The following is a 12,500-nucleotide window of genomic DNA, read 5'->3' on the forward strand; positions in this document are numbered from 1 at the left end:
CCCCCCCTCTCCCTCCTCTCTCTCTCTCTCTCTCCCTCTCCCTCTCTCTCTCTCCTCTCTCTCTCTCTGTCTGTGCCTGTCTCCCCCTCTCTCTCTCTCTCTCTCTCTCTCTCTCTCTCTCTCTCTCTCTCTCTCTCTCTCTCCCTCTCTCTCTCTCTCTCTCTCTCTCTCTTCTCTCTCTCTCCCTCTCTCTCTCCTCTCTCTCTCTCTCTCTCAGGTTCAGGGAGAGCCAGGAGCTGCAGCAGAGGGAGGAGAGGATGTTCAGCTCTGTGAACTTCAAACCAGGTTTTAACCACAGTGACATCAAACTCACCGTGTGGAGGAGACTACAACGCCAAGTCCTCCCTGGTACACACCTGCCTGTCTGTCTGCCTGTCTGCCTGTCTGTCTGTCTACTCTTCTATCTACCTGCCTGTCTGTCTGCCTGTCTGCCTGTCTGTCTGTCTACTCTTCTATCTACCTGCCTGTCTGTCTGCCTGTCTGCCTGTCTGTCTGTCTACTCTTCTATCTACCTGCCTGTCTGTCTGCCTGTCTGCCTGTCTGTCTGTCTACTCTTCTATCTACCTGCCTGTCTGTCTGCCTGTCTGCCTGTCTACCTGTCTACCTGTCTGTTGGTTACCTGTAGAGCAGACTAACTAACCAGACACAGACTAACATTTACCAGCATTTGTCTGGTGTATGGTAGTCATTTCCCAGTACTTAACTGGGCTCTAGTGGTAGTTTCCCAGTACTTAACTGGTGTCTGGTGGTAGTTTCCCAGTACTTAACTGGTGTCTGGTGGTAGTTTCCCAGTACTTAACTGGTGTCTGGTGGTAGTTTCCCAGTACTTAACTGCTGTCTGGTGGTAGTTTCCCAGTACTTAACTGCTGTCTGGTGGTAGTTTCCCAGTACTTAACTGCTGTCTGGTGGTAGTTTCCCAGCCTGGTGATTGTGTTTCTTCCTTCTCCAGCTCCAGAGCTGCTGAGGCTGGACCCTCTGACCGCCCACCCAATGCTGGAGCTCCGCCATGGGGACACGGTGGTGGGATGTGGGGTCCTGCTCCGGAGGCTCCCCAACAACCCAGAGAGGTTCAGTTACAGCTACTGCGTCCTGGCCAACCGAGGCTTCTCCTCTGGGAAACACTACTGGGAGGTTAGTAGTCCTACAGCTGGATGCTAAAGCAGGTTACAGTAGAGACTGGTAAAGATTAGTAAAAGGATAAATGGTGTCAGATGCAACGGATGTTCAAGAAGGAGCAAAGATATATTTGTGAAAAAGTGCAAAGTGCAAAATTTTTACTTTGTGTTGCTGTTACCACTGTGTGTCAGGGCTTTCATGTACTTAGAGAATCAGAGTGGTTCTGGTTCTGGCTGTCCAGGTGGAGGTTGGCGACAAACCAAAATGGCGACTGGGTCTGATCAAAGGAACAACCAATCGGAAGGCCAAGCTGGCCAAGAACCCAGAGAGTGGCGTCTGGCTGATTGGACTGAGGGAGGGGCGGGTCTACGAAGCCTTCACCTCCCCCCGGGTGGTCCTGCCGGTCTCGGCCCCGCCCCGCCGGGTGGGCGTCTTTCTGGACTACGAGGGCGGGACGTTGACCTTCTATAACGCTGACAGTCCCGATGAGCTGGGGCTCATCTACAGCTTCAGGCTGGAGCTCCAGGGGAAAGTCTACCCCCTGCTGGACGTCTGCTGGCATGACAGAGGAGACAACAAACACCCCCTGGTCCTCCCCCAGCCCCACAAGGAGCACCTCCTCCCCCTCCCCCAGCCCCACAAGGAGCACCTCCTCCCCCTCCCCCTCCCCCAGCCCCACAAGGAGGAGAAATGAGAGAAGCACCTCCTCTCGCTACAATGAGGAGAATTTGAGGTGTTTTATTCCAAAACACAGTATCTCCATTTTGGAAGAATGTTGCAACCTGAAATTCATCAATCAGTGTTTCAAAATCACTGGTGGTTAAAGGATCAGGCTGGTGTTTTTTAATGCATTTCTTACCGTCAACAAATCCTATGAAAATAACAACATCAACAATGCGTTTGCTCTCCTCCCGTTACTTTCTGACTTCCCACGTTCCCTTTTTAGCCGTCAACCCGGAAGTCATTGGCTCCAATTGTAAGCTAAAATCCTTTAAATACAGCTCACAAAGACATAGTTTCAATTTTAAAAATCGCTAACTGTTACCATGAAAAGTCAGACTGTTGTAGTTATTACCAAATCAAATTCAAATAGGAACAAATTCTTCATTACGCCGGGGACTATTTTCTGTGCTACGGAACTACTTTCCTGAGATTGCAATGTGTTTACGGTCTTATTAAGTCGTTTGAGGAAAAAGTCGGCCGGCCCGGTGCATCGTGATGATGAAATATGCTGCAGAGCAGCAGCATGGCTCTGTGACGGGTTTTAATAGTTTTTAATACAATGCAGTTCTATGGCTGCTGGGACATGAGGCTTTACTGGCCACCGGCTACATGGACGAGATTTGCTGGCAAAACAAAATCATAGGATTTGTTGACGGTAAGCAATGCATTAAAAAACACCGGCCTTATCCTTTAAGTCTTGAAATAATAACTATACTTAGTAAAGCACTTTATGGGTTCCTATTAAACTTCTGAACCATCTTAAGACTTACTACCATGTCAGGAGTCATTTTGTCAGAGGAGGCGTGGAGATCTCATCAGGATCCATCGTCCATCTTCTAGTTGAAAGTAGTGTGTACAGTTTATTCAGTAGTAAGTCTTTCTCATCAGCTGTTTCTACAGTGAGTTTAATGAATCAGGACCTGGAGCTGCTTCAGTGATGGAGAAGGGGAAACTGAATCTGTGGACAGTAAGACTGTTTTCTGGCTTGTTGGTGTCAAATATTCTCTCTGCTGTCGGGTAAAAACCGCAAATCAACAAAATATGTTTTTAGGAATAAAGAAAAGCATCTTCCTCACTGACCTCACCTCTTAAGTTCTGCAATAGGGTTTTAATAGGTTTCATCAAACTTACTGAACACCAATATCTGATATATCACACCAGGTCACACTGTTGTGGTTCTGGTTCATCACCAGTTCTGAACCTACAGAGGCAGGAATGTGTTTTTTTTTAATTGATTAAATGATTAAATGGAAGCTAAAGAAGTTGTTATAGATCTTGTTTCTGATTTGTCTCCATGCCATCAACAATTTATTCACACACACACACACACACACACACACACACACACACACACACACACACACTGACAGTACAACACAATAATGTTATCCCTGCTATTTCTTTATTATTCTCTCTAAATAATAATAATAATAATAATATTTGGATCTGACAACTTCTACAAATCTAATTTTCTCTGCCTGATCCAATTTTAAAATGTTCAGGATGTGTGGATGTATTCAACTTTGAGATCTTCTTTATACGTTCATTCTTAATATTTTTCACATACATGAATGGCAGCGAGTGAATACTGCCATCTGGTGGTCAAATTATAAACCTTTTTAAAATGGATTGTAATGGATTGAACTTTTTAACCTTTCAAGCTAAAGCCTTCCAACTGCTTTCAGCTAAACCATACAAATTAACTTTTCTAGTTGTCTTTATTGTCTTTGATGTAGAAAATATATTGTGAAACATCTGTGTTAAATTGTCCTTAAATAAATTTGATTTGATGTTTCTGGCTTTGGGAGAACATTATTATTTTTCTAGACTGAACTTTATCCAGGGAAGGTTTGCTGAGCTCCATGTTGGTTTTCAGCCCTGTTCTGCTTCACATTGATACAGTTCCACACATTCAGTTACAGCTTGGACATTCAGTCCATTTTATGATTATGAGTCAGTTTGTATCTCTGGACACATTTCTGTATGTATGCTACCTCCAGCTATTATGTTCTGATGATGTGATGAGACAACAATGTTCATTGTCTTTTTTTCTGTACATATGACTCTTCCACAGTGGGCAACTATCTATGCACACATATCCAAATCTACATGTTCTGTACATGTTATCTACAGCTGTAATTTAAATATACAGTATTTGATGAGGTATTTCATTTTTCTGCTGTTTTACTGTTCACCACTGGGAGATGCCTAGTGTTGTTTCAGAGAAGATGACAGAAAGAATAGGTGATTTTGGTTTCTTTAGTAAGGACACAGACATGCTGAGTGGAAATTTGATGCGTTTTATTGAAGTGTTCTCAGTCCATATAGAATATAATGGTTTAGGAGTGTTAGTGAGAAGGCTTCTCCTAAAGGGATTAAATATCACTGACAGCTTTAAATACATGGAAGAAAATGGTGACTCGAGTACCCCCCCCAACCCCCACTGACTGGTTGATAGTAATATTCTCTCTGGTGTTGCTGCACAAGGCTCGGCTAGAGAAATACTTCTTCCATCCATCACTCAGAGGGACACTGTGGGCTGATCCTTCAGCCTGCCAGGTTTAATCTGAGTATCTCCAAAACCGAGCCATATTCAACAACACACCTGCTCTGGCCAAATCTGTGTGTGCGTGTGTGTGTTTGTGTTTGTGTGTGTGTGTCTGTGTTTGGTCTAGTTCTGAGGCTAACCACGAGAGACTAGGGGGTGTATTGGTGGAGGGTGCAGTTTGTCGAGACTCAGGGTGGTGGGGAACCACAGTGTTGGGGACCAGGATGTTGGGACTCTGGGAACCAGGGTGTTGTGACTCAGGGTGTTAGGAGCCAGGGTGTTGGGGACCAGGGTGTTGGGGACCAGGGTGTTAGGAGCCAGGGTGTTGGGGACCAGGGTGTTGGGGACCAGGGTGTTAGGAGCCAGGGTGTTGGGGACCAGGGTGTTGGGGACCAGGGTGTTAGGAGCCAGGGTGTTGGGGACCAGGGTGTTGGGGACCAGGGTGTTAGGAGCCAGGGTGTTGGGGACCAGGGTGTTAGGAGCCAGGGTGTTGGGGACCAGGGTGGTGGGACTCAGGGTGTTGGGACTCAGGGTGTTGGGGACCACAGTGTTGGGGACCAGGGTGTTTAGACTCAGGGTGTTGAGGACCAGGAGGTTGGGACTCTGGGAACCAGGGTGTTTGGACTCAGGGTGTTGGGACTCAGGGTGTTGGAGACCAGGATGTTGGGGACCAGGGTGTTGGGACTCAGGGTGTTTAGACTCAGGGTGTTGGGGACCAGGATGTTTGGACTCTGGGAACCAGGGTGTTTGGACTCAGGGTGTTGGGACTCAGGGTGTTGGGGACCAGGGTGTTGGGGACCAGGGTGTTGGGACTCAGGGTGTTGGGACTCAGGGTGTTGGGGACCAGGGTGTTGGGGACCAGGGTGTTGGGACTCAGGGTGTTGGGGACCAGGGCGTTGGGGACCAGGGCGTTGGGGACCAGGGTGTTGGGACTCTGGGTGTTTGGACTCAGGGTGTTGGGGACCAGGGTGTTGGGACTCTGGGTCTTTGGACTCAGGGTGTTGGGGACCAGGGTGTTGGGACTCTGGGTGTTTGGACTCAGGGTGTTGGGGACCAGGGTGTTGGGACTCTGGGTGTTTGGACTCAGGGTGTTGGGACTCTGGGTGTTGGGGACCAGGGTATTGGGGACCAAGGTGTTGGGAATCAGGGTGTTGGGGACCAGGGTGTCGCAGTTCGGTCTGTATGGATGTCTGGCTTTCTATTGGTCACTGAGAAAGAGCCCACCTTTCAGGAGTACTTCCTGTTTCATAACCACAATCTGGGTCTCGTAATGGTTGCTGTGGGATACAAATGTTTGCGATGAGGTATTTTTCATCTTGTGGTGGGGGTTGCGGGGGTTATATGGTTTCACCATTTACCAAAAAAATAAAATAAAAATAAAAATAAAATAGCACCACAGTAATTCCTGGCTAAATAAATACTCTGTTGACATTTACAGTAAAAATATAAAGCAGTCCTGTTCTTTCAACAGTGTAAACATATTTACAAACCATAGAAAATGTAAGCCAAAAGACACAGAGGCAGAAAACAGATGAAACCAGTCAGACTGCAGGACACACACCAGAACCTGGACCAGAACCTGGAGTGTTCTGCAGGCTGGCAGCTAGTTCTGGTTCTGTTAGTCAGGGTTAAAGAGGAGGTTAGTCTGGAGCTTAACGGCTGACATCTAAAGAGAGAATGTTTCACAGAAAAGACAAAATTTAAAAAAAGGATGAGGTCATTTTATCGAGGGGTTGTTACCATGACAACCATTGTTTGGCTCTAATGTTTTTTTGACATCCAAGCTGGATGTCACCTCACACAGCAACAGGACACCTGATGTTTCTGGTTTCCGCCAGCTGTCTGAACAGGACAAACCAGATCCCATTTGGTTTCTGCTTAGAGGAGACCAGATTTAGACCAGTTAAACATCAGGTTTTTCAGTTGCTGTGTGAATGCAGTCGTGGCTCCATCAGACCCTGTGTTTCTGTGATTGACAGAATACTAAAAGGCCAATTTCACAGAGGGCAGAGAGTCCATTCTTCCATCTACAGTAACTCTCAACTCCAGTGTTCCCAGACTCAAGGCGGTCCACTGCTGGAACAGAGACTGTTAGACTGAGTTTACCTCTATAGAATTTTGTATACTACTTTGGAAAGAGAAGCTGGTAGACTGTTGTAGTTTTAAACATAACCAGTAAACAGCAGAGAGACTCACCCAGTAGCTGGGGTGCACAAAGCGTCAGACAGTGCTGCTGTGGAATACAGCTGGTTGTTAACCAGGTTAAGATGAATTAAGTGGATTAAACATCAAACAGCACTGATACAACAGAGTAGCTAACGGCTCTGTGTACATGGCAGTGGCTCTGTTGCACCCTGGACATCTTGGAGGGTGAGATAGCCAAAGGTTCTGGGTTTGAAACCCACCAGAGTTGAGAACTGTACCCCTATCAGTAGATGTTTGCTCTCTCTGATTTTATCTGTATTGTATTTATCCATCAAATAAAATGGACTGGCAGCAGCAGAGGAAGCTGCTGTGTAACCACATGACAACGCTTCGTAAAGCTTTCTGAATGCTATGGGCTCTGTGTCAAAGGCTGGGCAGGTCAGGCTAAGAGCGATAAGAAGATATCAAAGCTAACCATGACAGGAGATGATGGTGATTGACAGCAGCCATGTTGGTCACCAGTTCCACCAAATTCATCATTCTGAAAGCTGGCATCTTCCAAAATTTCCAGTAATTAAGATGAGTCTTTTTTCAACGGACATCTCTCCATTTCGGAAATGAGCATCAACAATTTGACTATCTACAATTTAGAAGCTCAGTTCCCATTTCAAGGTAGTGTTTGTTGATGGAAATAAATGAGAAAGGAGAGATGCCAGACAGTCTGATAAATAAATTTCAGCTTGTTTTGTCAGCTTCATGTCAAACATTTTACAACTCTACTGCTCCAACTCAGCTACATAGGAACAGGAAAATCTGATGTTTAAAGGAAAAATACACGCTTGGATACTCTTACACTGTTAAGTATCATCAATCTGTGATGTTCAATGCATTCCAGCAGGTATTTTGTGATGAGGTGATGTACTGTATGTTTGCGGTGTACCCACTTCATGTTCAGTATCATCACATAATCTACGTTTGGCCAGTTATCCACAGGAATAAGACAAACACAACCAACTACAAAATGGACCCAGCAATGCAAAGTACATCACCAATAGCTGTTTTTTTAAACAGAGTTAAAGTGTTTTAGGGTGGAGTTTTCTTTTAACTCTAGGCTGTTGCCTAGCCAGGTTGATTTGTGTTGTGCTGGTGAAGTTCGCCCTCTGCTGCTGCTTTGGGACACTGGAGGAGCCTCTAATCTGGACTCAATTCAGTAGATTTTCGGCAATGATCCTGAAATTCTATATTTGGGCAGAAAAATGACGACACACTTGAGTGTTCTATTGTGTTGCTTTGATGGAGTTCTCCCCCTACTGGTAATTGCTGTTTACTGCATGTTACAACCAACTCAGGTTTGGAGATGAAGAGAAGTGGAACTTAGTTCTGTCCTTTGGTAATTCTTCATGTTCATTTGTCTAATTCAGCAGATGTCACGTCACACACATTCGTGTGTCACTTCTGTATCCACGTAATCAGCTTTTTATGAAGTTAGAAACAATCGTACGTTCAGGCTGATGAGGGTTAGGGTTAGTCAGTTTTGCATCCTACTGCCTGGGGTGAAGAGGTCACAGACAGGCCAAACCTTCCAACACATGTACAAAATGATAAAGACAAGGTTTTCACATAACAGCAGTGATCTACTCAAATCAAACAGTTTCATTCTTGTTGTTTTCTCCTATGCCTTAACACAGTATCTACAGACTGCTGTGGACAATAAGGAAGCACCTCTTTTACATAAAACAAAGATAAGTAACTGGTTTGAAGTCTACCATTTGGCAAAGTATATTATAATATTATGAAAGCTGACAGGGTCCCTGCAGGCCTCAGGGCTGCTCTTTGTCTCTCAACATTAAAGTATTCAAGCTTGGAAACATAACACATGAATTAAGAACGTTAAAACGGCCAAATTTCAGGAATAAAAATCACTATACTATTGACAAGCAGTGAAACAGTTCAGCTGAGGGAGAAAAGGAGCTTTGAGTATGTTCGCTGGATAAAACTGGAATAAAAACAAGTTTAGAAGTTAATGTCAAATATATTCACAGCCTCTCGGGAAAGCAGACGCTTTGTTCCCGCCTTAAAAGTACCGACTGACCAATGGCGTGTGTTCGCTGCCTCTCAGCTGACCAATCAGTGTGCATTTTCAGTGCAGTTCTTGTTGGGATATGGGCGGGGCTGGGAGGCGGGGCTCACTGCCTGCAGACCCAATGGAGTGGATGGAAGGGGCGTTTCCATGACAACAGGACTAACTTCTGGAAACTAAAGGTCACTCTCTCTGTCACCTGGTCTCCCAGTTAGATCTAGACCACACAGAGTTAAACATCACACTGTTCTCCATTCTCTCTTACAGAGAGAACGTCACGCCAAGCTGCATTCAGAAACCTGGTTTAATGCTGCCTTGATGATGGGCGAACAAACTTCCCTCGAAAACACGATGTGGGACCTTTTACGAATATTTAGGTGCTTCTGCTAAATTCAGCATACAAGGGATCCAAAACAGCCCTGTATTTCAACAGAATCCTGACTTTTAGAATTGATTGAAACAGCAGAGTATTTTGATGGAAGACAAATGTGGGAGTAAGTTGTAAAAGTTGAAGTTGTTGCACAGTAAGCTGCTTGGTGCTTTGGATGTGGATCCTACAGACTGGTAAGAGCTCGTCGGTCATGTTTTACCAGGCTTTCTGTTCGGGGCATTAAACTGCCAGACGATGTTTAGCGTGACGCTCTCTCCTTACAAGCGAGTACAGAACATACGGAGGCTGGCCCTTTCTATCCACTCTGACTCTACAGGAGCGGGAGGAGTCGCTCCTCACTCCTTCATGCAGACGTTGCACCTCCCTACGTTCTGCCGCTGCTGCCTCTCCTCTGTCAGTGTGGTGGGAGAGGAGGAGGAGGAGGAGGAGGAGGAGGAAGAGGAGGAGCCCACCCTGGTCAGCCAGAAGCTGTAGATGTTGGCGAAGTAGTGGCAGGTTCCTCGGGGCCCCTGGCACTCGACGAAGGGCTGCGCCCTGAAGTCCCTCAGGCAGCTTCCTGATGATGTCAGAGACTGGCCGCCGCCCTCATCACCCGCACCGGTGTGCTGCAACACACAGCAGGGCGGGATTACTACTGGTAGTAGTATTCTCCATGAGGAAGGGGCAGGAGAAATATTACAGTATATGTTACTACAGTACCCACCATGAGGAAAGAGTAGTATTATTAATAGTAGCAGTAGTAGTAGTACTGCATTAGTCACCATGGGGAAGGAGTGGTATTATTCGTAGTACTGTAGTAGTACTGCAGTACCCACCATGAGGAAGGAGTAGTATTATTCGTAGTACTGTAGCAGTACTGCAGTACCCACCATGAGGAAGGAGTAGTATTCATAGTACTGTAGCAGTACTGCATTACTCACCATGGGGAAGGAGTAGTATTATTTGTAGTACTGTAGCAGTACTACTAGTACACAATATTATTAAATAGACTAGAAAATTGGGTTGGACTCTCTGGCCTGGTCTTAAATTGGTTCAAGACCTGCAAGGCAGGAACTACTTTGTGTCTATCGGTGACTTTGTCTTGAAAGGGTCAGTATGACATGTGGAGTTCCACAGGGATCAATCCTTGGCCCTCTTTTATTCAACCTCTACATGCTTCCACTAGGACATATCATACAGAAAAATAGCATTCATTACCACAATTATGCAGATGACACTCAGCTCTATATATCTCTTTCTTCAAGTGACTTTGGTCCTGTAGACTCTCTGATTCAGTGTATTGAGGAAATGAATGACTGGATGTGCCAAAACTTTCTTCAGCTAAATAAAGAGAAAACTGAGGTAATTATCTTTGGCACTAAGGAAAAGAGGCAGAAAATTAGGGCTCACCTTGACTCCCTGTCTCTCAAGAGTAAAGACCAAGCTAGGAATGTTGGTGTTATTATGGATGCTGATCTCAAACATATCAATACCATTCCAAGATCAGCCTTTTATCATCTTAAAAATATAGCCAAAGTACCGGGTCTTATGTCAAAACCTGATTTAGAAAAGCTGATACACGCTTTCATTACCAGCAGGTTAGACTACTGCAGTGGTCTTTTCTCCGGTCTCCCCCAAAAAACCTCTGGGCGGTTACAGCTCATTCAGAATGCTGCTGAGTTCTGACTAACGTTGGAGCTCCACTACCAGCACCGCGTTGCCATCAGTGACGTTCTCCTGCTCCACAGAGCGCGTTGACTTTTGAATGGATCCACCAAACAATAAATTCAACTTTATTTCAATGAGGGAGAACGCGTGCGTCAGCCATCGAGAATTGAACCTCGGTGATTTTTTTGGTTGGATGCAGCCATCGGACACAACGCAACGCAGACGCAACGCGAGCAGTGGAGCATCTTTCACTGCTGGCGAAGGAATCATTCCTTCGATGGCTGACGGCTGCAGTGGAGCAGAGCAGGAAGACTAGAAAACAGAACACATTACACCAGTTCTTAGGTCACTGCATTGGCTTCCAGTGTGCCATAGAATTGATTTTAAAATTCTGCTGCTTGTCTATAAAGTGCGAAATGGCTTCGCTCCAAAATACATTTCTGACCTGCTCTTAGGATCTGAGCCACCCAGACCTCTGAGGTCCTCTTGGACTGGTCTGAGCCACCCAGACCTCTGAGGTCCTCTGGGACCGGTCTGAGCCACCCAAACCTCTGAGGTCCTCTGGGACCGGTCTGAGCCACCCAGACCTCTGAGGTCCTCTGGGACCGGTCTGAGCCACCCAGACCTCTGAGGTCCTCTGGGACCGGTCTGAGCCACCCAGACCTCTGAGGTCCTCTGGGACCGGTCTGAGCCACCCAGACCTCTGAGGTCCTCTGGGACCGGTCTGTTAGGTGAAAACTAAATCAGGTGAAGCTGCTTTTAGTAATTATGCTCCCAATTACTGGAATAAACTTCCAGAAGCACTGAGATGCTCCCACTGTCAGCTCTTTTAAAAGTCGGCTCAAAACATTCCTTTTCTCTGTGGCCTTCTGCTAAATCATCTGTATGTACATGTAACAGGTGTATTATCTTTATTATTATTTATTTCTTTTATTTATGTTTTACCTATTTTATCTCTATCTTTCTTTCTTTCTTTTTTAATGTCATTTTAAATAGTTCTGGTGTATGTATGTATTTTTTCTGTTTTATGTGAAGCACATTGTATTTGCCTTGTGTATGAAATGTGTTATATAAATAAAGTTTGCCTTGCGTACTGCAGTACCCACCATGAGGAAGGAGTAGTATTCGTAGTACTGTAGCAGTACTGCAGTACCCACCATGAGGAAGGAGTAGTATTCGTAGTACTGTAGCAGTACTGCAGTACCCACCATGAGGAAGGAGTAGTATTCGTAGTACTGTAGCAGTACTGCAGTACCCACCATGAGGAAGGAGTATCCCACCCACAGGCTCCTCCAGGCGGGGGGGCAGGGCGGCTGGGTGGAGTCCTGGCTGTGCAGGGCGATGGGGGGGGAGGGGGCTTCACACACCACACAGCGGCTGATGTGTTCTCTGATGGCGGCTCCGCCCAGCGGCATGCTGGGAACTGCCGCCGTCGTCGACAGCCAATAGGATTTGTCGTTGCGGCTGGCGTATGAGCAGGTTCCCATGTTGCAGTAGGAGAACGGCATGGTGGAGAAGAGACGCATGCAGGAGCCCGCCTGGCCTGGAAAACATCACATTATCTTTATTATTATTTGTATTATTATTAGTAGTAGTATTATTAGTATCATTATAACTACTGTTATTATTATCATTATCGTTATCATTATTATTATTATTATCATTATTATTATTATTATAGGAGAACGGCATGTAAGGACCGCAGCCAGGCTCTGGATCTCGGACCACATGTGGCCCAAATCTGATTTAAAAAGATCTATCTCTGTTTTCTAGTTGTATCTCTTTATCTCCTGTATTACTTTTTATTCCTATTCCTATTATTCCTATTTTTTTTTTTTTTTTTTCCTATA

At 45.6% G+C, this 12,500-nt stretch overlaps 2 protein-coding genes across 2 annotated transcripts in view; one reads left to right on the top strand and one right to left on the bottom strand.

Moving 5' to 3' along the window:
• LOC139909329 (E3 ubiquitin-protein ligase TRIM50-like) overlaps positions 1 to 1,810 on the top strand; it is a 9,195-nt gene extending 7,385 nt beyond the window's left edge. The window contains exons 7-9 of the mRNA XM_071896361.2: positions 218 to 348; positions 950 to 1,131; positions 1,358 to 1,810. Coding sequence (XP_071752462.1) covers positions 218 to 348; positions 950 to 1,131; positions 1,358 to 1,810 — 766 coding nt within the window. The remainder of the gene's footprint in view (positions 1 to 217; positions 349 to 949; positions 1,132 to 1,357) is intronic.
• Positions 1,811 to 4,123: 2,313 nt separating this feature from the next.
• Positions 4,124 to 12,500, bottom strand: part of col4a4 (collagen, type IV, alpha 4) — a 60,152-nt gene continuing 51,775 nt past the window's right edge. Inside the window, exons 29-30 of the mRNA XM_071896359.2 lie at positions 11,910 to 12,193; positions 4,124 to 9,608 (exon numbers count right to left, since the gene is read on the bottom strand). Coding sequence (XP_071752460.2) covers positions 9,339 to 9,608; positions 11,910 to 12,193 — 554 coding nt within the window. The 3' untranslated portion in view covers positions 4,124 to 9,338. The remainder of the gene's footprint in view (positions 9,609 to 11,909; positions 12,194 to 12,500) is intronic.

This window comes from Centroberyx gerrardi, chromosome 6 (genome assembly GCF_048128805.1).
Source record: "Centroberyx gerrardi isolate f3 chromosome 6, fCenGer3.hap1.cur.20231027, whole genome shotgun sequence".
Taxonomy (NCBI): Eukaryota; Metazoa; Chordata; class Actinopteri; order Beryciformes; family Berycidae; genus Centroberyx; species Centroberyx gerrardi.